At 41.4% G+C, this 27,632-nt stretch overlaps 1 protein-coding gene across 1 annotated transcript in view; it reads right to left on the bottom strand.

Moving 5' to 3' along the window:
• Positions 1–27,632, bottom strand: part of DBN1 (drebrin 1) — a 1,456,369-nt gene that overhangs the window by 924,436 nt on the left and 504,301 nt on the right. Inside the window, 1 exon segment of the mRNA XM_044069321.1 lies at positions 4,551–4,606. Coding sequence (XP_043925256.1) covers positions 4,551–4,606 — 56 coding nt within the window.

Raw genomic sequence — 27,632 nt, 5'->3', positions numbered from 1 at the left:
AACCTTTTATGATGAGGTGTGCCACGTAGAAGAATTTCCTGATTATTGTGGCAAAGTGATTATTAAAGGAGAGACTACTGTCCACCTGTGTCCCAAGGTCTCATCACACTTTCGGTGTTAAGTAGACTACCGCCTATGTGGTAGTTCATGGGTACAGAGTTTTTACCAAAAGGGATGACAATGCACTTTTTGGCATTGAGCTTGAGGCCATGGCTTTGACACCAGACATCTGTCTCAGTGAGGCCCTTTTGTAGGATGTCCACATCGTTAGGAGTTTTGATTATGGCTCCTAGTTTGCAGTCATCTACGAACTTTCTTAGCCAAAGACATTCTGTGTTTGGTATCTACTTCTCTTAAGTACAGGCTAACAGGAGAGGACCTAGGATTGAACCCTGTGGTACTCCACTTATCACTGGTCTGAAGTTGGATTTAGAGTCTGCTACTTTCACAGTGTGGGTTCTGTCAGTGAGCCAGTTGGCAACCCATCCTGTGACATAGGGATTTATACCTAATTTAGTGAGTTTGTCTATAATTCTAGAGTGGGGGATGGTGTTGAAAGCCTTGGCAAGATCTAGATAGGCTGTGTGTACCACCTTACCCTCATCTACGGCTTTGGTGACTGCTTCAAAGAAGTCTATCAGGTTTAGGAGACATGATCCGACTTTTACAAACCCAAACTGGGTAGGATCCAGAGTTTGGAGATTACCAATGTCATTGTTTATAAGTTCCATGATGATATGCTCCATAGCCTTGCACACCAGGCTCGTCAGGCTAATGGGGCGATAGTTCCCGGGGTCCATGGTGGCTCCTCCTTTGTGGAGTGGGATAACCGCTGCTGTGCGCCATTCAGTGGGCACAAAGCCTGAGGTGAGGCTATGATTGAACATGGTACTTAGGTAGGGTGCCAGTTCATTCTGTAGTTCATGTAGAATGCAGCCTGGGATGTTGTCAGGTCCCATGGATGCTGTGTTCTTGACTTTGGAGAGTGTGTTTTTTACCTGTGCAGCCATGATTACAGGTACTCGGCATTCTTCCGGTATAGAGATGGGCCCTTTAGGGGATGAGAGAGGGGTAAAGTTAGCACTGAACCTGCCAGGATGTTGGTAATACCAGTTGGTTCTGTATATTTAGTGCCATTGTGCTGCATCTCTTAGTGTTGCCATTTGAGATTCTTGACATAGCTATAGAATGCTTTGGTGTTGTCTTTAGAATCAGGGGCCATTTTGTTTTCATAACTAGTTTTAAAGGATTTTATGAGGGATCTCAGCTTCTTACTGAGGCTGACCACGGAGTTCCTCCAATCATGGGATTTTACTCTTTTTTGCAACAGTTTCTTTCTTCTTTTGTAGGGTTTGTTTATGGCAGGGGACCACCAGATTGGCTTCCTTTTTTTGGAGGATAGCATCTCGGTTCTGTTAGGGATTGCACGATCCATGCACTCGTGTAAGTGCTTATAAAGTGCAATTGTATAGGATTCAGCAGCAGTATCTCTATTGTCAGTCAGCATGGGTGTCGTGAAGTTTGCCACTTCTGTCTTAAGAAGCGTGAAGTTGGCTTTGGAGAAATTTTTTACAGTGGTTTCCCTAATGGGGGGTTGGGGGTGGGATGTGGATGTCTAGGGTGATTTGCTTGTGGTCGGATCTGACCAACGAGGAATTGACCTCTGGTATGGAACACCAGTTGCCCATGTTGGTAATGACCAGGTCTAGGATATTGCTGCCCCTGGTGGGGGTGTGGATAATTTTATCCAGGGCATTGGAATTTATGAATTCCAGAAAACGTTGAGTACAAGAGTTGGTACATGAGTAGTTTTCCCAGTTAATGGTGGGGAAGTTGAAATCGCCCATTATTAGGGTGTTAGTTTGTACCCTAATATTTTCCAGTGTATCAAGAAATGAGGAGTGTGAATCCTGGGGCATGGCGGGGGATCTGTAGCAAGCTACAATTTGCATTGCGGTCTAGCCCAGAGTTAGTTACACTTGGATAATCTCAGATGCATTATGCTGAGCAACTAGACTGGAGGTGTGGATATCCTTAATCAATATGGACACGCCTCCGCCTTTAGTGCTTCGGTCCAGGTTAGGTGGCCGAAAGGTGTGGTATGAATTACAGCCTGGTAATGCAGGGGTGCTCTCTGGAGCCTTGAATCAGGTCTCTGTCACTGCACAGATGTCGATGTTCTCCATTTTAAGGAGTGCCTCGAGTGAGTGCATTTTGAGGTTTAGATTTCTAGCATTAAGTAGCATTACCCTCAGATTTTGCTTGCTTGCACCTGTTATGGCGGTGAATTTGTCATTTGAATCTTGCCTAAAAAAAGGCACTATAAGGGTAGCAAGAGCCTTAGCCAGTATCCGGAATCCCAAGGACGACAGGTGCAGGCCATCTCTGGCAAAGCATAGTGGTTTGTCGATCATGTCATCCCAGGCAGACAGATACTGGATCCCCTTAGAATGACACCAGAAGCTTAGCCAATTATTGAAGTCAATCATTCTGTCCTTGTATTGTGGTATCATTCTGGGTGATGGCAGGATGCTACTCAGGGCTAGGGTCATACCTGCCTGGGCTACAAGATCACAAAGCTCCTCCATGTCTCTTTTCATGTAGTCCAGGGAGGTACGTCTCAGGTCATTCACACCAACATGGACAATGACAGAATCATATTTGTACTTGCTGTGGAGTGACCTGAGTGCATGCGTTATGTGGCGGACCCTGGCACATGACAGGCAGCCGATAGTAACTTTCTCCTTGCTTAGCCTGGTGAGCGGAAAATCAGTGTGCCTGACTATAGAGTCACCCATGACTACAGTGTTGGGTACGTTGTTATGCCTTATGGGTTGTGGGTGAGTGGCACACTGAATTTGTGGACTATGTGTCATTTGGGTTGTGTTGGGGGTGGAGGTTGCTTGCGTTTCTGCTTTGGGGGTCCCTGTTTCTTGGCTAGATTTTTTTTTTGAGAGCCTCCGCGAATGTAGGTGTGTGTTTTATGTTTCTATGTGTGTGTTTTGGTGGTGTAGGTTTTGAGGGACTATGTGATGAGTGTGGTGTGGTGCCAGTCTTGGGTGAAGAGAGCTTTGCTTCCAGTTTGGTTACATAAGTGCATCTCTCACAGGTTGTAGTGTTGGGTGGTAGGAGGAGAGGGTTGTCTGTGTACATGAGGCAACTGCTGCATTGCCCCAAGATGCCCAGATTCATCAGATAGACAGGACTAAACACCGGGAGCTGACCCTTAAACATGCCTAGATAGGTGCTTATTTATTAAGTACTAAAAACTGTTTTCCTCTAGACAAGTGAGGAAAGTTGAGTGCTGTAGTAATCTGTAGTAGTGCTTACAATGAGTTCTGAACAAGTGCTGACCTTAAAGAAACAGATTTGAGTGCTGAAACTAGAAAACTGGCTAGTTCTAAGAAACAAAATTAAGCTAGAAGGCTTCCCTCCAACACAGAAAGACTTGGGGGCTCAGCAGCTTACAAACAGTCCTGGATACAGCAAATCTGTGTCTGGTCTAGACAACTTATAGGAAAGGCAGGAAACAAGCTTAGAATTTTTTTTTTTTTTTTGTAAAAGGGAAAGGAGGAGCAGAAGCTAACTGGGTTGGCCTTCTCAAATGTTCTCCCTGGAATAGGTAGAATGAGGTAATGACACTAGACTGGGAGGAGTGTCCCAGATCAAATTTACAGTAGGGGTGGGCAACTGCAAAGCCAACAAAAATCAGAACAAACAAACCCAACCAGATGCTTAACAATTGTAGAAAATTCTACTTAATACCTCACACACAGCAAGTAAAATAAAAGTGCTATAAATAACTCAGAAATAAGCAAAAACCAGGATACTTAATGTTATATATCACAGATTAGTTAGCTCAGAGCCCTTCCTCAGACTTCCTCCGATTAAGCTCAGTGTGAAATGGCATCACAATATTAAATCTGACATGGCAGACTGCTAATGGAATTTGACTTCTGTTTTAATTCTGTTTGTACACACTCAAGATTCTGTAGTTTCTAAGTGCAGTGGTACATGCTTCCAGGAATGCCCTTAATACAACAGTACAACAGCAGAATATGTAGCCGATCTTCTTCTATTTCTTCTTCTTCTTCTTACGGCTTTTCCCGGTCAGGGGTTGCCACAGTGGATCATCTGTCCGCTCATGATTGGCAGTGGAGTTTTACGGTGTCGAGTTGCCAGCCCGGCGCCCAACCTTCAACAGAAGGCACACATGCACACACTCACACCTAGGGCAAATTTAGAGTGTCCAATCCACCTACTGCATGTCTTTGGGATGTGGGAGGAAACTGGAGAACCCGTAGGAAACCCACGTGACCACAGGGAGGACATGTAGACTCCGCACAGAAGGCACCCCAGCCAAGAATCAAACCAGGGAACCTCTTGCTGTGAGGCGGCAATGCTAACCACTGCACCACTGTGGCCACCCATCACAGCCTGAAATCCACCAGGAAATATAATTCAGTCTTGCTTCTGGTTTGCTGATCAGTGTAAAGCAGTTTAGCATGACTTTTTTTCCATCAAAAAAACAAGGCAATATTTTTTCTTACCGCCAGATGATGCTACTGTCAGATCATTGGTGTCATCTTCATAAGAATATAATGCCCTACAAAGAAAAAAAAAATAAATAAAATTTAAAAATATGTACAATAATAAGAAATCAAACACATGAAAATGGGACAGATTACTTTAGCAAATAACTTAAATGACAGATTCATATCCTCAGGTAATTGCTCATGCATTACATTTCTGTCAAAGAGTACAAATCATGACAAACACACCTGTACACACTTGCATACAGTCACACACACACACCCCCACCTCTGTCAGGTTCCTATTGAATTGTCGTCAGCTTAGGTTGTGGAATGCTTAATCGACACCTAAGCATCAAATGCTTATAATAGCAAACGGCCACATCATCGAATTCTTTCCTCAGCAAAGAATTTGCATGGCCGTTATCGGGGATTTGCCCTTTCCCCAATGTAGAGCGAACTCGTATATTTAGTTGGGGGGGTGGTGCAGCCCCCCCCCCACTATGTTTGGGTGTGTTTGTGTATTTTGTTTATGGACGGCCACCCAAATTTTTTCCAGATGAAAGAATTTGATGATGCGGCCGTTCGTTATTGTTAGCTTTCGATGCTTAAGTGTCAGTGTTTTCGGATTCAACAACCTAAGCTGTCGATGTTATGATAAACACACCCTCTGTCGACCATGCTTTATGTTTGTTTGCCCTGCAAGTGCACCTCAATAACAGTTGAGCATCTCTGCTACACAATATGAAATCTCTCTTTAGTAAGAAACAAAAAAATTGAGACATAATTGGAGAAAAGACATATTGCTTTCAAATGGACTGCTAACAGAAATACCTGTACTAGTACATTGATTACACTTGGAAATCGGCGAAAAAAGTTTATGTACTTGCGAAATGAAAAAAGTGCAAACCAAACTTTTAGCACACAAGTACCATGCTTATTCTCTACATTCATGAAAAGGCAGCTTTCTTAAGCACCTTTTTAAAGCAAGGAAGATGCTTAACAAAATCACCTTTCAGCACTCTCACATCCTAGAACATAAAGGTAGCCAGAGCCAGTTACTATACAACAGTATCAAGAAACTAAAACAGCTTTAAAAACTGTATTACACTTCAATGACACACAAAAAAACAACAGTGCAGCAGAGTGAAACGTCTGACAGCTTTTAAAGCTGTTCACTAGTCTGATCTTTTTTTATCCTTTTTCTTTCCCCATCTGGCCTAAACAGAAAACCCTGCTGCTTGTTTATGAAGATGTCTACCTATGCAGAACTTGAGATAAAGACGAAAGTCTGGGGTATGTTCTGCTTCCTGCTCTGCTCCAGGGACTGCTTTATACTATGTATCCAACCCCACATACTAGCTTACTGGCACTTTTTGAAAGAGGCCATCAAATTCTAATGAATCACCCCTTCTTAGCCATCAGTGACCAAAGTAAATTTAGTGACATAACCTACATAAATCTCAAGCAGAACGCCAAAGACAAATGCAAATAAGCAGCTTGTTATTTTAAGGCTATGGAAATCAGAAGCAACCTCACAGTTCAAAACTGGAAACAAGCCTGCTGGTGCAAGGTCACATTGCCCTTTATAATGCTGGTGGCAGAGTTAGACGGAAGCAAAGATGGGAGAGTTCACAAAGGTATGACAACAAAGCATTCAATGATCAGTGCTATTTATACACTTCGGAGGAGGCTAGTGGTTACAGCGCCTACTGCACAACTACCAGCTAGAAGAGGATGGTAGAAAGTTCAAAAGCTCTGATGATCAGAGGAAAGAGGGGAGTAAGTGGAGTAAATTTAGGTTATGTCAATAAATATATTATACATGGCCTGAGGGGTATAATGTAAAAAAAAAAAAAAAAAACTGTGCAGGAACCAAATGAAGTGCCCCTTCCTTGTGGTGTCCATAATCTATTTGTGCCTGTATCTATACTGGGGGCTGGAAACATCTGTACAGCAGATGATGGTCTCTCCTTGCCCCTCTAGTTTGCCCATAAAACAGAGCAGGAAGCAGGCCATGGCCACAGAGAAGCATCTTCATATGCAAGCAACAGGATTTTCCTTTTAAACAGAAAGTGGGGGAAACGAGAGAACAAAAAAAATGCAAAAATGTGTGGGGACTAAACCACCTTCCTTTAAACAGGGCAGCAATACCTAATTGAAACATTCATATAATGTAAAGATGAAAAATAAATGGACAAAGTGTTCACTGTCATATATATTCTGCTAGGAAATTTGAGGCGCAGTAAAGGAAAATAATCAAGATCCAAACTCCATCAGCACCGATTAATCTGGCCTGAGAAGTCCACCTTGATAATTACATTGTCAACACAAACAGAGGTACAGTGAGAAGTAGATATGTACTTCTTGAGACTATATTCAGCAGCAATGCTGACATACACAATCGTCAATTCTGCGTCTTCTCTGCCCATGTAGGCTTCAAAAATGACAATGCACTTCAATAATACAACATAATGACACAGTCATTGTTCCTTACTTTAACAGTTTAGAAGAGTTCCCAGAAATGAATTTAAGCTAGACAGTCAGTCGTAAGCCTACCCACCAAAATCATTCAACCTCTTCATGACTCAGGGAAAAAATAAAATGTCACCTTCTTGTACGTAACAGTAGGTCAACTGCTTTGTGTGAAAATGAGGAAAGTCACACACCGTTTCATTTCATTTAATAACTGCACAAACCCAAAAAGTACTACATAGATTACTAGTGATAAATGTACTGCAAGCCAATCTCAAACCCCGTTTACTTTAGAAAAACAAAGTACTGGGCTTACAAAGGTCCTCTCTTGAATGAGCTGCTCCTGAACACTTTTTTTTTTTTGCAATTTACAGACTACTTTTCAAGATTTTATGTTCCACACCTAACTAAAGATCTGCATAAAAAAGAAAAGGTGCTCTGCTACCTGTTTGCAACAGCAGAATGAAAGACAATTTACTCCACAACAGAAATATAAGGTAATCATGCCCATTGTTAAGTGGAGTGCTTCAACACTGGGCACTGCAAAGGTACACCTCTTGAATAATGTGACACTGAGAAATGGAGAAAAATAATTTAAAAAATATCCACTGCCATCCCTATCTAGATCCACAAGGGTGGATCCCCTATAAATCTGTCAATGAATGATCAGAGACTATACCCACTCCTCTAGGTGTGGGGACAGTTACTGCTGGGGTATTCTCTCATCAAAAGCCTGCAACTATAAACAGGAGTCTCTCAGAAATCAGACAGAGCCTGCACACACACTCAAAGCACGCGCATGTACAAGAACACAGTCTGCATTACACACACACAAACTCAATAAGGCAGCAAAATAACATGGTGCCTCCCCATACCCATAAATACCTAAGCAAAAAAATAAAGTCCAACAATGAGATCCTACCATGTACAAAGGAAAGCCTTTCTGAAAGGCTTGGCATTCTGTCAGTTCCTTTAAAGACTAGCCAATGGAAGTCTGACCTATATTCTACTACAGACCAAGTATATCTCACTCTGGGTATGACATATGGTGGTCTACCCATCACACTTCTTGCTATACTGTTCTACCATCTTCAATATGTTCTAGACACAGGGGCCACTAATTTAATTAAGACAACTTGCATGTTTGCCAGTGAAGAAGACAACCAAAGACCATATAAATGTAGTCATAACCACATTAACAGGAAACATGGTTGTCCAGCTTTGTATCTGAAAGGCTGCCATAAAAAAGTTTCCAAGGCAGACAGATTACCAATGCTTACCTAATTTCTGATCCATACAATTAAGTGCAAAACAGTCCACAGCAAGACAAAAACTACAGGAATGAATTAACAATGCATAGTACAAACCAATCCCTAACGGTGAGGGCAGTCCGCAATGCTAGACATTATAATCTCGTACTTACTGCTCAGAAAATGCATGCGGATGAAAAATCAGTTTATTGGATGATGGCAAACATGTTTATGTATAAACTTTTTAAATTAGAGTAATATTTAACAATCTTCCCTAATTTTGTGCATCCTCCCAACCCCATTATTTTTGGCTTTTCCATGATTCTTAATCAAAGAAGTTGAGAGCAATGAGACATGCAAAGTACAGTTGTGTAACTAAACTTACCAGAACAGTATTTATTTATTTTAATTTACATTTGTTGACCAGGTATGTCCAACTGAGCTGAAGACCTCTTTTACAGCGGAGGCCCAGGAAGAAAAGCTCCATAAATTTATACGTTTAATACATGACAAATGCAGATTAAACACAAATGATAATACACATTTCAAAGAATACAATATGAAACACAAATCCAAATTAAACACAGGTGATGATACATAATTCAAAGAAAACACTAACTAGAATTAAGAGATATGTCATTATGAGAAATGGTTATATTAACTTAGGACAGTACTTTATGCTTTAGAGCTCAGTTTGGAAAGTGCAGATTAGTCAAGATACGTACAAACTGAGTATTACTCAAAGATGTAAACAGATTGGGTTAAGAAGACAGTTGAGGGATTAGTTAAGGAGAATAGAGTGGGCTTGGGTCTGGCAGGAGGAAGACTGTAGTTTATCTGGGGGCAATTATTCAGGGTGGGGTGAGTACAGTGGCAGGTCCAGTGACTTATAAGATACTATTTGGTGGCTTGCTCTGAATTGTCTGGGATGTGTGAGGGTCCTAATTTCAAGTGGGAGTTTATTCCAAGCAATGGAGGGATGGTAGCTGTATACATTACAAACAGCTTTGGTGTTTTGGTTTGTAGATAATGTAATACGTCTTGGGTAGAGCTACAGAGGGGTCTAGTAGGGGAATAGTGGGAGATGAGGGAGGATAGGACTGGGGAGTAGTAAGGCTGGAATAGGATAGAGTGGATGATCTGTAGCTGAGAGAGAAGTTGTTGCGGTAGTTCAAACCAGTTTAGGTGTTTTAAAGAGAGGCAGTGGTGGGATTTGTAGGTTTATTGGGCAGCAAATCTAGCTACCTTATTGTAAGTAGACTCTAGTTTGGTTAGTAGAGAGTTGATATTAGTGAGAATTTGGGAGCTATACATTAGGCTGTGTAGGAGGTAAGCATGGGAGTGTAGGAGGTAAGCATGGGAGAGAGTAATTATAACTTCAGCAGTGAGAAACTGTTTCTGTACAAAGCCCTATTTTCTGGTTGGTTTTCTGACACAATTGTTTACATGCAAGACAAATTTAAGTTGGTCATCCATGGTAACGCCGAGGAGTTTAGCACTGATTTCCACTTTGATGGGAGTGGTATTGAATGACATTATGGAGAAAGTGGATTTAATATGGCTAGCATTTTTGGGGAGAAAGAGTAACAGTTTTGTTTTTTTGGGGGTCAAGGATAAGCTGATTATTGGAGAGCCAGGTTTCAACAGAGTTAAAGGAGGTCTGGGTAGCTGATAAAAGAGTTTGGAAGGCGAGTTGGCAATGGTGATGACTGTAGAGTATAGTGAACTAGGGAAGACAGACGGCAAGAAGTTTAGAGTGGATTTATAAAGATAATGAAGAGTAGTGGCCCAAAGATAGATCCTTGGAGAATCCCCATTTTTACTGGGAGAGGAGGGAATAGTGCAACATGTCAACTTAGTGATTGAATCCTGTCATTGCTGCAGTAGCTTTAGATATATAAGTATATCGGGCCAAGAATACAACAGACATCCAGCTTACAAAGCTTTAAGGCACCTTCAAAGCACCCAAACTGTCAGTCAGCTTGAGATGAGATGACTAAAAGACAAGTTTTCCTGCCAAAAGAGACAGAGAGGCTAAGCGCTGAAAGAACAATGCTAGGAAGAATAACCATAAATAACCACAACCTGGCATAAGCCCAAAAGGTAAGGGAGATTAAGGGAAGGAGCAGCTACTGCAGCAGTGATCATTCAAACATGTATGTTATAGTAAGTTTACCAACACAACTGTAGTATGTTCATCATACTGGTCACAGCTGCAGTAGCCTTAGCTGTATGGGTAGATTACCATAGCTTACTGCATTAGGGAGGTGGAAGGAGAAGAGTCGAGGAGCCCCTGGAAAAAAGTCTTTGCAAAGTCTGATCTACACCAAGAGAAAGAATAAAGCTTATAGTGCTTTGTAAAAGTATGCAGAAAGGACTACTTCTAGAATATGACCCTTTCCAAAAAGCCACAGATGAACCCAAACCCTGGTACAGAGGGCCTTGACTGTGCCTTGAAAAATGTTGTAACGAGTATAACAAAAGATAATAGCCTTAGAAAACCATTTGGAAATGGTCTGTATTGGCATGGGTTGTCCCTTCTTACCTTTCACAATAAAATAATAACAGATCCAAAGATCTGAAAGATTTAGTTCTGCCAAAATAATATCTGAATTGTTAGTGGACATCTAAGGTACAGAGCATCCTTTTTCCCCTCATTTTTAAGATCAGCACCTTAACTATATGTTTTAACTTTACTTGGGGAAATGGATAGCTTGGCTTAAAGTAAACACTAATATCACTTTAGGCATAAAAGACAGATTAAAACCCTGTCTCTGTGGAAAATGGGATCGGGTTGACTAAGAGCTTGAAACTCAGATGCTCCTTTTGCAGAGGTCAGGGCAATCAGTAAAACTGTTTCCATGATAAGAACCTCAGGTCAGCCAGATTAGCTGGTTCAAATGGAGCAGACATTACATTTTCCAACACAAAATTAAGACCCCAAGAAGGGGTCATGGGTTTTCTTGGAGGCCTCTTATGTAAAAGAAGCCCTTTCAAAAATGTTTGACATGAGAAAGCCTTGAAAGAGGAAAATCTATGAGCAGACATGCTGAAATGACCAATAAATGAACCTTCATGGAGGAGTAAGAAAGGCCATAGATAAGTAACTTGCATAAACATTGTAAATCCACAGAACAACTAGCCTTGAATGAGTGCTGACTACATTGCAGGCACCAACTACAAAACCATTTTCATTTGCTAATATACGATTTTCTAGCAGCATGCTTTCTTGCCTCCATTAGTACCTGCTGCAAGTCCTCATTAAACAGGTATCCAAGCCAGGCAAATCAGTTTAGGTTGATTAGGGTCAGGGTGTATCAAACACACCTGATCTTGTGTGAGCAGATCCATTCTGAGAGGAAGTTTGTGGCAACTGTCCCTGGCTATCTCCAAAAGAAGGGAGAATAATTGTTGCCTGGGCCAGAAAGGGAGTCATCACAATGACCTTGGAGAATTCTTTCTGGATCTTCAGAAGTACCCTGGATATCAGCGGAAAGGGTGGAAAAACATACAAGATCATTCCTGTCAAAGTAAAAGAAAAAGCAATGGTGTTCCACACCTTCTTGCATGGAGTCCTGGAGTAGAATCTTGCCAAGTGATTATTTAGAGAATGAGGCAAATGGGTCTACTAGAACCCCCCACAAATGGATGAAATCTTTGAAGACCCCTGATCTAGACTGCATACATGAGGGTCTGTCCACTCCTGCTCAGTTTGTCTGCCACACAATATTGCTCTGACAGAATGAAGGATGCCAGTAGCGTAAATTGTGCTATGAAGTTATATCTCAGGCTAACATGGCTAGTCTGCAAAGGGGATATGAACTGGTTTCCCTCTGCTTGCAAAAATGTACCACACAACTGTAGTACTGTCAAACAACTTGAAGTCCTGGAGACCAAAGATGATTCACAGAGTTGAGTGCATTGATCAAGGCAAGCATCTCTGATATTTGTGTGCATGTCTGTCCTAGGTGTCCCACACAACCTGCACTATTATCTCTCCTGAAACTGCTCCACAAACAAAGTCCGAGGCATCTGAGATGACTGACTCCATTGGAACAGGGAAGGATAAGAGGAGACCTGAATTTAGGGATACTTGCCATCTCCAGCAAGTAATTTTTATACTGAAACCCCAGCACTGGGATTTGAAAAGACAAGGGATGTTGATGCTGGGACCACAGAAACTTCAAATACCATCATATCTTTCTCATGTGGAGTCTTGCCAGGGTTATCACGACAAACATAGATGCCATGAGACCCAAAATCCTAAGGCATTCTCTCAAAGTGACCAAAGACCGAGTGGAAAACCTTAGAAATAGATTTTTTTTTCTTCTTCCTGTGGAAGAAAAGCTCTTTGAACTGTGGTGTCCAGCGGTAATCTACAGAAACACAATTCTGTGTGACTGAGTCAAAAAAGACTTTTGAATGTTTTCTTGGAATCCCAGCTTGTGGAAGAGATCCTTCACCCAAGTGAAAGATTCCAGACCCCTTGAAAAAGGCTCTGGAAAGATAAGAAAATCATCTAAATATGGAAAAAGAAGAGAAAATGGCAACCCTGTAGAATGCAAGAAGACACAACTGGAGCTAACCACTTTGTGAACACCTCTTGGAGCAGTGGATAGTCCAAAGGACAAATCACTGAACTAATAAACTGATCCACACACAAACCTTAAGAAACGCCTGAATTTTGGATGAAAAGGGATGCGTCTCTTAACTACAGTGTTACTAGGAAACGAATGAGGAAGAAGAGGTAACAGATCGCGAAGCGACATCATTTAGAAGTTAATCACCATCACAAGCAGGTCTCAGAAGAATGATCCAGAAAGTACAGTTGTGTACACTTAACATAAATGTAGATGTTTGAGTGTATTCACTGTTGCAGTCATTACATTTGGGTTATCTGCCTGCAGGTAGCCCTCAGTCGGCCTGAATATCAAAGTCTTGGATTCCTGCATCGGATGCTCTCTTCTTCCATGACGTCAGGTCAGGGGTATAAAACATGCAGTCAATGCCATTACATCAGTTTTTCTTGCCTCAGATGTTAGGTGCCCCCATAATGGGAAGCAATTATATGTTAGGTTACACCTCCAACAAAAAGCAAATACACCAGAAAGCATAAATACACCAAACTAGAAGGAAGGTAGAGCCAAGAGAAGTCAGGGGGCTGGAGGCAGGGTTACCAGGACTGCAACAGTGAATACACTCGAACATCTACATTTATGTTAAGTGTACACAACTGTACTATGTTCACTGTTGCAGTCATTACATTTGGGTTGATTCACAAAGCTAAGGAAGGGAGGAGGAATTTAGAGAGCATTAGGACCAGCTATTAAGCCCTGCAAGACTGCAGTGGCAAAACCAGCTCTGGATTTAGAAAAAATAGGCATGTGGTAATGCTTGGAAAAGGTATGTACAGAGCTCCAGGTAGCAGCTTCTAGGATGTCCCTGGTAGGGACTCCTCTGAGGAAGGCTGTAGAGGTAGATGCAGCCCTGGTGGAATGTGATCTTATCCCCTGTGGGGTAATTTTTCCATGGTGCTTATAGCAGAAATGAATGCAATGGGCTATCCATTTAGAAATGGTTTGCTTTGAAATAGCCTTACCCTCTGCCCCTGCAGCAAATGTCACCAGCAGCTGTTCAGACTTTCTGAGAGGCTTGGCCCTGTCCAAATAAAATCTAAGTTGTCTGTGCACGTCCAAAGAGTGCAGTATTCATTCTCCTTTGTTTTGTGGGTTCATGAAAAAAGTAGGCAAATGAATGGACTAATTTAGGGCCACACTAGACACCACCTTGGGCATAATGGAAGGATTGGTCCTGAGGGAAACCCTGTCTGCATGGAAGATAATGAAGGGCTCCATTGCCATGAGGGCCTGTAATTTAGGCTCCAGCAGTATCGTACTGCGCAAGAAGGGTAACAATGCTGGTGTGGCCAGTCTGGTGCAATCAGTATTGTCCTTGGTTTGTCCTGTTTGATCTTTAGCAGAACCTTCGAGAGGAGAGGCAAAGGGGGAAAGGCATAAACCGAGAGTCTTTCCTAGGTAAAGGACAGGACATCCACATTCCAAGCTTGACTGTGGGGAGTCCTTGTGCAGAATTTGTGCAATTGGTAGTTCTGGGGGGAGGCAAACAGGTCTATTTCTGGACTCCCCCCATTTGTTCAAGAGGTTGAATATTTTTGGTTCGAGTTTCCATTCATGTGGGTCCATGAGATGTCTGCTTAGGTCATCTGCCAGTGAATTTAGCTTGCCTAGCAAGAATTGAGCTTGTAGGTGCACTTGGTAGCTCAAAGCTGTGTTCCACAGAGCCATAGCTAGTCTGCAGAGAGGGTACGAGTGGGTTCCCCCCTCCTTGTTTATGTACCACATAACTGTGGTGTTGTCTGTTTTTACCAATAATTGTCCTGGAAGGATGTGGTCCTTGAAGGCCATCAGGGAATTCTGTACAGCTAACATTTCTTTTTGGTTGATATGCAGGTGCTTTGTTGCCAAACAGGCGGTCTTGGTTTAAGGGAGCATCCAGTAATTTTGCTTTAACATGATCTGGCAAGCTTTGCTCCTTAAGCCAAGCATGCCTCCTAAGTACAGACCCAGTGACAGCAGCCCTGCCAGATACTTCTAAAGAATCAAAACCAAATTGCAAAGTATGTTTACCAGCTTGTTCAGCAGAATGCATTAAATCCTGAAATTCTTTATGTTCAGCACAGTCAGGAATCATCATTTTCTGTTTAAGTAGTCCCAAAATATGCTGCTGACACTAACATATGAAACTGGCAATTTAAGGCCCTAATGGCCAACGTAGCAGAAGTGTATACTTTCTTACTCCATCTGTCCAAGGCCCTGGAATCTCTATCGGAGGAGGTAGGGTTCTTGGCAGCAATAGCCTTAATGCCCTTTGGTCCTTGGGAAATGGTCCCTGGATCAGCAGTAGGATTCTTCAAGAGGAACATGTGAGAGTCAGGTCCTCTAATACCAGTCAGGTTTTCTGGGAGCTGGAGGTAAAGTGTCTGGGGCCAGGCTAGATTCCAAGAAGGCATCATCTACAATGTCCAGAACAGGAGGGATAGCTAAAGGCCTGTGTTGAGGGAGGAGTAAGAATTCCCTAAGTCTCTTTTTGGAGTCAGAGTAATCCTGGCTTTCCCAGTGGAAATGCTCCCTAAGAGTGTGCAAGGTTTCACCAAAAGAAAAATCTTCTGGAAGGGAAGCAGAGGGAATGGAATCCTCTGCATCAGAATCCTCACAGGTAGATAAGGGCAAATCCTGGTAATCGGATAAAACAGAAATTTCAGAATCCTGATCAGAAGAATCAGAAGAAAAATCAGTTCTAGGTCTCTTAGAGGGGGAAGGCTGGCTTCCCCTAATTAAAGTAATAAGATCTTCAACCATTCTAAGCATTTGTTTTTAGGCATAAGGGCCTGACCATGCGGTTTGGATGTCGGATTTCTAAGCGTGGGTCTAGTTTTAGGCCTTGATGAAGAAGATAGCGTCGGTTTAAAATGCAAATCTGTAGGCCTGAATATATCCTCAGAAGTCGGTGCCTGCACAGCAGCTCTGGACCCATCCAAGGTAGAGACATCCGCAGGTTCATTAGTCAAGAAGCATCTCGCAGTATACCGGACTCCGAATGGGTCTCAGTAGAGGCCTGCGAATCTGAAGTAGTGGGTATCAGGGGCTGCAAAAGCACCTCACTGAGTACCGGCGAACTGGCGACTAGCCTAACGGAAGTGTTGGCGGCAGTTTTGGACCTATGCGGTCTGTCTCTGTCTTTATCCTTATGTATTTTCAGAATATCGGTAGTCGGATGGCTTACCGAAGCCATTACTGGATAGTTAGAGTACCAAAATAATTTGCTACGAAAATAGACCGACGAATAGTTTGGGGGTTAAATAAGGCACAAATCTGACAGCGAGGGACGTCGTGGTCTGGGCCTAAGCAAGGAATGCAGTACGAATTAAAATCTTTATGAGGTATTTGCTTTCCACAACTTTTACTGACATCGGTTAAGAGCAAGAAAAAGGATCCCCAATGGGGTACTTAGCTTTTTTCGAAGACTTCAATTCTGAAACTCGAAAACGAAAATTTCAGGAGTCAGCCGACCGGCACTTGTGAACTGTTTCTGCTTCGGGCACCACGCTGCAAGAAAGACTGATGTAATGGCATCGGCTGCAAGTTTTATACCCCTGAAGACCTGATGTCATGGAAGAAGAGACAGCATCCGATGCAGGAATCCAAGACTTTGATATTCAGGCTGGCTGAGGGCTACCTGCAGGCAGATAACCCAAATGTAATGACTGCAACAGTGAAACACGAAGAACATCTGGTCTCGCATCTTCATTCTTTAGCACTAAAAACATCTTTGAACAAAAGCCTTTATCAACTTGGGAAGGAGGAGGAGTTTGTTCCATCACTCACTGGAATGGCACGTAATGAAGGACATATAGAAATAAGATAGTCTGGTCTGGAGGATAAGGAATAACCACCTGGAAAGGAGGACTATCCACTCACTGCCATCTATAACCTTGATGAATGATCTTCAGAAGCCATTTGTCTGAAACCATCTGTTGCCAAAGAGAAAAGTGAAGATTTAGACTTTTTGGAAAAGAAAAGGGACTGTCAGGGTAGAAGAAGGGAACAAAGTCCTGGGTTTGGGGTTCCTGAATTCCTTTTGGAACACCCTTGCCATTATGCCAAAATTTGGTTGAGCAGGTATAGAACCTCTTATAATTTCAGGTAGAGAACCTCTTATCATTTTTGAAAGTGGACAGAAAAAATTTTAAGAGATTCCCTGAATTATTAATTTAATCCCTTTATCACACTTTTTGATCAACTCTACAGCAAACAAACCAAATCTCTATCAAAAACAGAAAATAAAATCTTATTATTTGCATCTTCTTTGGAGGTTCTGAGAATGCAGCTAGCAAACCTCCTCAAACCAGTACCAGAGGCCATAGCCCTGAAAGAATTATCAATAGTCATATAAACACTGCAAACACAGAGGAGTGACTACTACAGTAAGAAACTACACAAATTAAAACAGAAAAATCTAACTATCATTCCTCATACTTTCACAGTTAGAATAAACATTAACATGCGAGCCTGACATTTCAAAATTCTGAAAATCAAGGCTGCAGAAGAGTACACTCTTTTCCTGTACAAGCCTATAATCTTTCCATCCTTGTCAGAAAGAGTAGGATAGGAACTAACCAAGTGTTTAGCAGCAGTAGGATTAACTAAAGCTATAGCTGCTGAGTCGGTTTGGAAAGAGAGTGTATAAAAAGTTAAAAAGGAACTTCATACATTCTGTCTGCCTTTTTAGGAGCAGCAGGCTATTAGAAAAATTGCAGGAAGTGAAATACACATCATGACAGAACTGTTGGAATTGGGTTAAGTTCAGGAAATTCCTTTTTTAATAGCTCATAAAATGTTCTGAGGGACTGAACAACCTCACTGTACTCCCACATTGACACATTCTAGAAAAAGTCTCAATGAGAGAGAAAGGAACCCCAAAGGAAGAATTAGAAAATGAGCTCCCCTGTGAGTATGAATAACGAAGGGGAAAAAAAATAATTGCCCCTTCATATTCCTGTCCAGACTCAGAATTTTGAATCTCTTCAGGAAAAGATGTATCCTTTCCTTTACCAGAAAGCAATAAATAAAGATCAAAATCCTACATAAGAGCCTTAAGCCAGGCCCAGTACACTACTCCTGTCTAAGGAAATTTGAAGAGGAGTAGATTCATGTTTAGTTTTGTTTCTTTTGGACAGAAAAAATACGGCCAACAGTGCTATAAATGGCAACAGCTTCCTGAAGGATGGGCACAACATTCTGACAAAAAAAAGGGAAGGGCTCGTTGTTCCTTCGCCCAAGACCAACAAGACTTGATCTCCCTTGCCTTCTGAGGGGACCCCAGTAGCCACAGGGGATATGGTTTACCCCCAGTCCAAACTGTCTGTAGCTACACCAATGGGATCTGAGGAAAAAGATGAGTGGTCTGAGGTACAAAACATGGCCACAGCAGTCTCACCCAACTGCAGCTGAGGCAAACTGCTAGCCGACTGCAGTGGCAAAGACTATTTTCTAAACTTGCACTTTTTTGGCTGGAAGATGGACTAATAGTTTGCTCCATGATCCAGCCAAAAATAATACCTCTTTCCTGGGGAAAACAAACAGCAAAACCCGGTTAAAAATTTAATGTCTTTAAAAGTCACATTTTTTCACACAAAAATATTGTAAAAAAGTACTTTAAAACACTTTGCTAGTCCCCAAATGAAAATAAACAATTTCTCTACAGAAAAAAAATGTTAAACACTGTAAACAACTTTTAAACTAACAGGAACAAAGTGTTCTCATTTAAAAGTACAACACAGTCTCATTACAGTCCATTAAAACAGAAACTCCTAGCTTTTAAAATAACTTTCCTGAAGAGGAAAGCAATAATAAACAAAAATAAATAAATGGAAGTTTTTCCCCAAAGGGAGCTTGTCTGCCCATCAAAGGAATTAACACAAGTACAGTTCTGTAGGGCATTACACCTAAGCTTATCTTTTAGTTAGCTCAGTTTGAGCTGCCTGAAAGTTTGGGCACATAGAATGTACCCCCAAGCTTTGGAAGCTGTCCAGCTGTTATATCCTTAGCAGGATAAAACTCATAGCCAAGGCTATTGCACGCAGTTATCAGTATGGCAAACATCTATAAATCCTTTAAGTAAGCAGTTCATTCTCCTCAACAGTACTGTATGCACCACTCTTTTTGAAACCAGCAAGGTCAACTCAGAAAACGGCATCATGCAATGTGTTGTTTGGTCAAGGTTCCCAATCTCTAGCTTCATAAAACAGCACATGTAAAGCACATGCCAAAGATGTACACAACTTCAACTATTGAAACCACTAGCACCCGGCATACCACTAGCCTATGCTAGTGCTTGTGAGGGCGCTTAGATTCCCCCCTCCAACACCACAGAGAATAGTCCTTCACACATAGACCATCACTGCAGCTTCTAGGATCATTAGAGAACCCAAGTCACCAGCTGTGTAATCAGATGTTCTGCATCTATGCAACAGGCCAACTCCCTTGGTGAAGTGTGCATCAGCATCAACCCCCTTTTGCCATTTTGTACATGGGGTTGGGATGTCGCATCAATAGTGATGATGACCTAGAGTCAGTGTTCACTCTGATGGGTCACCGGCAGCTATCTCAAAAATAAAGGCAGTGGTTGGAAATGGAGGGCAGGAACAAGTACAGGAGAGATGCAATGCTCTCCTAAGAGCATGTCGTTGTAATAATTTAATGACGAGTGGTACACCAATCTCAGATCAGACAATTCTAAATCAACCAGGCCTAAACTAGAAAGCTTAAACCTGAGCCTGTGTGTGTGTGTGTATGTGTGTGTGCGCGAGACAGTGTGTGAATCAATTAAACTTTGAGATCAACTAGTTACAAATACAAAAAAAAAAAAAAAACAATAAATCAGAAGACAAACCCAAGTAAAACTTTAACCATATTATATTATATAATTTTTTTGCATTACTGTGTTATGCAGCCCTAATGGACCTTTAGCATTAATATTGCAATATAGAGAGAGGACTTATCATTTAAAAAAAAATGGAAACTGGACTGGTCTCGGAGATTAAGCCAAAGGCAAAAGGCCTGTGGCTGACCAAGTTTGCCGATGACTGTAAGTTGGGTGTTGTCACTGACTTCCCAAACGATGTTAACATACTACAAGAGGGTCTCACAGCAACTAATGACTGGTGCCAAAGTCATGGCCTCAAGCTAAATGCAAAACAAATGTATCATCATACCATTCAGCAAAAACATGACCCCTACTGATTAATACATCAACGGCAACCCCCTAGGCACACAACCTGTGGTAAAAGACCTAGGCACTCATGTTGATAACAACCTCACATTCGACCATCATGTAGCAGCAGTGGTCAGAAAAGCTTTTGACTTGGCTCATCTCATAAGTAAAGGGATTGCATCCAGAAAAAAGGAGGTTATTACCTCTCTATACTCCTCCCTAATGGAGTACAACGCCCCGTTTGGGATATACCTCTCCAAACATTTACACCTACTGGAAAGGCCACAAATACCTGACAAAGAGAATCCATGGCCTCCAACACCTGTCCTATGTAGACAGGCTCAAATCACCATCACCATCACTCTACTCGGTGTCATATATATTGTTCAGGACTGATCTGTGTCTCGCCTACAAGGCAATCTCGGACTCTGCCCTACTTGAGATGCTCCATATACGCAAGTGTAATTCCTCACGCACTACCTGCTCAAAAGGCCTGAACCTAATATGTGACATTAACAAAACCTGCTGAAGAGACAGGTTTGTCTCCCAGAGGCTGCCCTATCTCTGGAATAGACTTCCCATACACGTCAAACAGAGCACCTCGCTGACCGTCTTCAACAGCAACCTTGATGAGTGGATGAGAAACCACAAATTCGTCCCATGGGTTCCATCTATGTCCCTCACTGACAGGGGTGACAGGTGCTGACTGAGGTTTATTTTTGGGATAAACTCTTGGCTGGGCTTGTAAGGGCCCCAAGGCTATTAGCCTAGTAACCTCCTATGATAGCTGGAAATACAGAAGCACCATTTGCAATTAGTTGCATAATCAACACTTACTGAAAATGCATAATGCAAGCTGTAGGAAAAGACTGAAGGGTGTCAAAGTTATCAGTTTACATTTGTAAGCATGCACACATACAGAAACACTGGCTAAAAGCAACACCTTTGCTATGGCATTACATCACTAAGAAAAAAACATTTTCATCTCTTGATCATACAAGTAATGTAAAGATATTTAAACCATTTCCTGAAGCACAAAAATGTACTTTAGCCATAGGTCAGAAATGTAAACTATCACACAGTTCAGAAATGTTATTTGACATTTAGAGGAAACAGTAAACATTATTGTAGCTATAAAACTCCGAGATCACCGACTATCAATCCTCTGTAAGAGTATGTGTGCATTGGGAGTCTGTTGATTTCATAGCTGTTAATATGAATTTCATTACATATCCCTTAAAAGGACTATTTTTTGGAACCTTAACATCAAAGATTCTTTTAAAACCAAGAACTGCTCACTGTTTTAAAACAAACTGCATAAACTTGTTCAAGCAAAAGGGTGTTTTCTCCTTGTTGGTCAGTTCATAGGTTCTTATTCAGTTGTTGATCTGTGAGTACCTTAAGAAGCCTAATCTTATATTCACTTTTTTTTCTTCTCTTTTTTTAGCCCTTACAGTTTGGGTATGAATAATCTGAAGGTAGTGAAGCAGACATATTGGCCCTTTACTTATTCCTTTTGTCCATGAGAGACTTGGGTGCTATACTATGGGTGAATTTACGGTTTCCCATCCAGTCATTCAAATTACATTTGGATAGAGTAGGTGAAGTAATTTGCTGTGTGCAGAGTGGAAGACTGTTCCACAGAACTGGCAGTCTCTGCAATACGTATATAGCTCTCCAGCATGTCCTACTGATTTTGCAAAACAGATCAAGATCCCTTGAGTGGGTGTTCATACTACTATTGGACTTGTAAATGTGTAATAGTTCTGACATGACAGAGTCAGAATAGACACTGCAGTTGAGACAGAAGTCACTTCTTAGTAGGCTCTATTACACTGAGAAGAGAGACAAAGCTTTGAGATGGTCTGCACAGTTTGTATGTGATTCAGGTCCTTGATTTTTTTTCAAGTGAGAAAGCAGTTGTGGTTATTCCAGTTGTGACAAATGTTTAGAGAGATACATGCAGAAAGGGGCATTATAGTCAATAACTGGCCTAATGAGAGCCAAGCACAGTGAAATGCTGGCTATACAATGAAGGACTTCCTTAGAATAGTGTACAGGTGATGCTCAAATGACAGTTGTTGACACAGGTTCTCAGATACCGGTCTGTAGAATCAAATGGGGGGGGGTACACCGTCAATGTGATGGTTACAAGGGAGGTCATGCTTGCCAAAGGATGTTAAACATTTCTTGGCATTTAGTTTCAGTTCAAGGGTTTGACAATCGCCATTTGTTTGGAAAAGGCCTTCTTTGAGGACCTTGGTGTTTTCTGGGGAATTTATAATGGCGCCAAGTTTACAGTAATCTGTAAACATGGCATAAACTATTAACATTTGCTTTGATCTCCAAGAAGTAAATGCCAAAGAGAGTGTCCCAAGGACCAAACCCTGGGCAAGCTGCTAGTGGCAGGTCTTTTGGAGGTAGGGCTGCCTAAGGTAATTTTCTGGGTTCTGTTTGTGAGCCAGTTTGCTATCTAATGAGTCACAGGAGTATTAACATTTAGCTCGGACAGTTAATCTATTTTTTAATTTCTCCAAGTCTTTTGGGTTTCTAATATGATGGGAATGGACCCCATTATTACTTTAAATTATCTAAAATACTGAATGCTGGATGGTGTTAAACACCTTGGCAAGGTCTAGATACACACTGTATACCAATATGCCCTTAAACTTTGCTTCTGAAATCCTCTTAAAGAAGTCAACCAGGTTAAGATCCACCCCTAACAAACCCAAACTGTCTTAGGTTGAGAATTTGTAGATTGCCTTTTGTGTTATCTTTTAATTCTAATATGGTCCTTTCCATACCCTTACAGATAAGGCCGGCCAGGATGATGGGTCTATAATTACTCAGGTCCTTTGATACAGCACATTTGTGTAAAGGGAGTGACTGTTACTGCCCTCCATTCAACAGGCACAAAGCCTGCTTGGAGGCTTGATATTAAACAGCTTATGCAGGGGGTCAGACAAGTCCTGTTTCAGGCTGACAAGTAGACTGTGCACAATCCATGCCCCCCCCCCCCAAAGTCCATTCCTTTTAAACAAACCAGGTTGCCAGATACACAGCACAAACACACCCCTCCTGCCCCAGCCATTATGTTATTCCCGTTTCTGTGCCCTCTACCCCCCAACCATCCTTCCTTACATCAAAGTAACAAACACACACACACACACACACACACACACACACACACACACACACACAAACACACACACACACACACACACACGTGTAGATAGATAAATACATAAATTAAACAAAAAAATCCTTCCATTTTAACTGTAGCAAGCAGTAGCTACAGTTTACATGTTGCATAGGGCACTACTGCACTCAGGTTTAGAGTTTTTTTTTTAAACTGTAGCAAGATGTTGCTACAGTGCTCAGGTTTGACCACAAATGTGATACCGGCTTTTAGAAACCAGTACTGCACAAAGAGCGATTGGGATGATGGATGACTGATCAGATCATGTTCCCTAACATTTTGCTCCCTGGGCAGTTGCCACTTTCATCCCACTCTAACTACACTTCTGATAGGAGGGGAGAGCATTTTACCCTGAACTTCTTTTTAAAATCCATATCAATTAGCAGTCCATTTACTAAGTACCATTTAAAGTAAACTACGTAACAAATATGTAACAAAAACATCAAAATATTAAAGTCAGCCTATCCTACAGTGATTTGGTTCCCTACATGTTTCTGCAGAGTGCACTCCCATGCAGCACTGACAGCTTGGTGCAATCATGCAAATTTTTTTAAACATGGGATTTTACTTCTGCATGAAACGCATGGTTTTCTGGTGATACCTGAAGTATACAGTCAGAACGCACAGGACAAGTAAATTCTTACACGCATCTGACATGCTGCTATGTTGGTTCCAAAGCCCCAGAAACACAATGCTGATGAGATCAGCAAGTCAGGCAGACATAATGCATCTATGTCAGGTACCTGGCACAGGCAGCATTCAGCAATGTCCTAATGCAAACACTCACCCAGAGTGCAACTCAAAAAACACTCAAAAGATGAATGTTACAGGTCTACACTAAGCATGCTTAGTATATGATTTACAAACTGTCACTAACTATTCTGTTACAACTGTCGTGCAATATAGTTATGTCTGCTCTGCCCAATTCCTGTAGTCCCTGAATGTTTATGAAAAAATTGTTCATTAACAACATGTATTCCTTACTAAGTTTCAAATTCAGGGTCCCTGAATGTTTCTCATACAATTGCCCAAAAGATCCATCTTGTCGTTCTCTGGGCCTGATTTTACTTCATCACCCATCCAGTAAAATGTACAGCACTCTACCTCATGTTTTACTTTGCTGTCACACAGTACTCCAGCAGACCCCTGCATATAGCTACTGGATTCAGTCAAACCTAACAGCCAGTTCATGTGCCACCCACACCAAATCCCTTAATCATGCATTATTTTAAGCAAAAAGCTGAAGTAATCTCAATATTTCTTTCTTGCAACTTTTAATCCACAAAGTAAGCCGTTGACTGCAGATTTTGAATTGTTCCATTCCTTATGTTTTTTCAGACAAAATATCAGGAAAAATTTACTCCATTTAATTTGCAAAATTTTATAGCCACAATCTGGCAACATAAAAGATGCCAGGTAAAGCTCCAGCTCTTTTATCAAGAAATTGAGACGCCTAAGGTAAATAAAGTAGGCAATATGAATTTCTTTCTTTTGACCTACTGTTGACTAGATGGTGCTAAAGGAATTTAAACTTTTGACATACTCAGCATTTTCAGTTATCCATTTTAAACAAGGTTGCATTACCGTTAATAGGGTCAATGACAAATTGTTTCCACTAAGTAGCTGAATCTCAGAATATACTACCTGAGGGTAAGCAACATGTAATATGAATGTTTTCTAGATAGCTATTGGCTGAGAAATGCTCTTACCAATTACTTCATTAACAATACTTTCCTTAGTCTCAGTTTTCTAGGGAAACTAAGACATGACAAAATGCCCTTATTGGTAGAAAAATGTACATGCCTTCCCCGCAGTTATTAAGAATGTAATAGACTACTAAAGTTTTCACTTCATTCTTGCAAAGCATAGAGAACGGATACTGGGGACTCTGAATGGTTTGGGTTGTAATGAATCCAGCAGAAGTAAGGTCTATGAAACAAAGGCCCTTGAATATAAAGTGTTTCATTGTAGCATAAAACTGCATATTTTGTGACAGTGGATTGTTTACTTAAGCAGTAAAACATTCATAATGCATTACCTTTGCTGGCATATGTTATTGGGTAAACAGAAAAAAAAAACACTACAGAAGAAAAGATAACAGATGCTTTCACAACTCAGAGGTTCATGAGATCTCAAATGTATAATTAGAAACCACCAGAGGACAGGATTTAGCTGTAATATCATATTTGTTCTACTTCTGTTAACACTTTTAATTAAAACATTAAAGAAAAGATGGGGTTAATTACTCAGATTTCATGTCCCCCAAGGGTCACAGTCTCTCTCTTTCTCTTCTCTGGCTTACAAGATGGGAGGTTGGTATAATGGTTAAGTTGTTTACCCTACAAACACAAGCTGCAGGGTTTGATCCTCACATGAGGTAACTGGTTAAGCTTAAAATGCCCCTAGGGGCGTCAGCCTGTTACTAATCTATGAACTTATGAATTTTTGAATGTTATATTCATTGAAATTTACTACATTAAAACATCTAATTTTCTATATCAACAGTACTTGAGGGGAAAATGAGCAAGAATCAAGCCAACATCTTTTACGGCCACAGCTCAAGTACTGGTCAGATGAGAAGAATAATCAGGAAATGCACATTTCACTTCCGAAGTTCACTACTCTTTTCCATGGTAATATGGGACTTAAAAGTTCTTTAGCAGACATCTCATTAGCAAACAGGCAGAAATGTCTGTCCTGCTGGCAACCAAAGCTCGGGAATGGTGCAGGTCAGCTAGGAAGGAGACAGATGTGCCTTAGCTTACTCTTCTTACCCAGGAGAAGGAACTGGGGACACTGTCACCAGGTGGAGAGTTGCTAACTGCGGATGCCAGAGAACAGGGAGACACACACACAGATAAGCAGATTACTGGAGGACACATTGATTTATGAAATGGCCCACTACTTGCACCCCACCTACTGTGCACCTCACCACTGCCCATTACACTACTGCTGTAAATTACAAATGTTATGTAGCATTTTTTATTTTATTTTGCAGGACTGCTTTAATTAACTTTGTTGGTTGGATGGGTGGGTTGGTCCACACCACACAGGCTGTTTTCAGACACATTCACAAGTTTCAAAAGATTGCTACAAATCTTTCTCATCTGTATAATTCAAAGAGGAAATCAATGCATCAATGGGTCCAGACAATATCCCAGGATGCCTTCTAAACAGCATGAAACATCACCTATCAGGCCCTCTGGAATTGTTATTTAACTGTAGCTCCCAAACAGGCTTTGTGCCTCATGAAGGGAGAAAGACAACAATCATCCCTCTGCACAAAGGTGGGCCATCTACAGACCCTGGAAACTACAGACCCATAAGTCTCACTAGTCTTATATGTAAAGCCATGGAAAGAATTATCATGGAGATGATCAATAAAGATATAGTAAACCTCCACACACTGGACCCAACCCAGTTTGGTTGTGTCAAGGGCAGATCATGCCTACTTAACCTGATGGACTTCTTCAAGAAGGTCACCAAAATAATGGATGAGGACAAAATCGTTTACAATGTCTACCTTGACCTGGCCAAGCCATTTGACACAATACCCCCACTCGGGCATTGTTGACAAACTCAAGAGGTTAGGTACAAACCCATATGTCACCCGGTGGATAGCTAACTGGCTCACATACAGGACCTAGGAAGTTAGAATTGGGGAGTCCACCTCTACAAACAGGCCAGTTACAAATAGAGTCCCTCAGGGTCAGTCCTTGGCCTGCTCCTTTTTGACATTTACTTCTCAAAAGTCAAAGCCAATGTCGGTGGTCTCTGGCTGACTAAATTTGGAGATGATTGCAAATTAGAAGCAGTCATTGAATTTCACACGGACACAAATGTTCTCCAGGAGGGGCTGACACAGAAACAACTGGTGTCAAAGCATGGTCCAAAACTAAATGCCAAGAAATGCATAACAGTATCCTTTAGGAAGTCATCCATCCCTGGTAACTATCACATTGACAACACACCCCTTAGAGTTGACCCAGTAGTCAGGGACTTAGGGACACACAGATAGCAATCTAGCCTTTGATCATCACGCGTCTACAGTGGTGAGAACATCATTCTATGTTGCACAACTTATAAACAAAGATATGGCATCTAAGTCCAAGGAAGCAATTGTTCCACTGTATTTGGCATTCATCGGACCTACCACTGAGTACAGTGTTCCCTTTGGTATGTACCTAACCAGGCATATCCAACAACTGGAACATCCACAGAGGTTCCTCATTAAAAGAATACAGGGCGTAAGTAATATTAGCTATACAGACAGCCTGAAATCCCTATCTCTGTATTCTGTCTCCTACAGACTTTTAAGGGGAAATCTATGCCTGGCATACAAGGCATTGTCAGACTCCACTCTGACCCAGAATTACCCATTCT

Source organism: Protopterus annectens, chromosome 4.part0 (assembly GCF_019279795.1).
Source record: "Protopterus annectens isolate FY-2018-M chromosome 4.part0, PAN1.0, whole genome shotgun sequence".
NCBI classification, from domain to species: domain Eukaryota; kingdom Metazoa; phylum Chordata; order Ceratodontiformes; family Protopteridae; genus Protopterus; species Protopterus annectens.
This window is presented reverse-complemented; position numbering and strand designations above follow the sequence as displayed.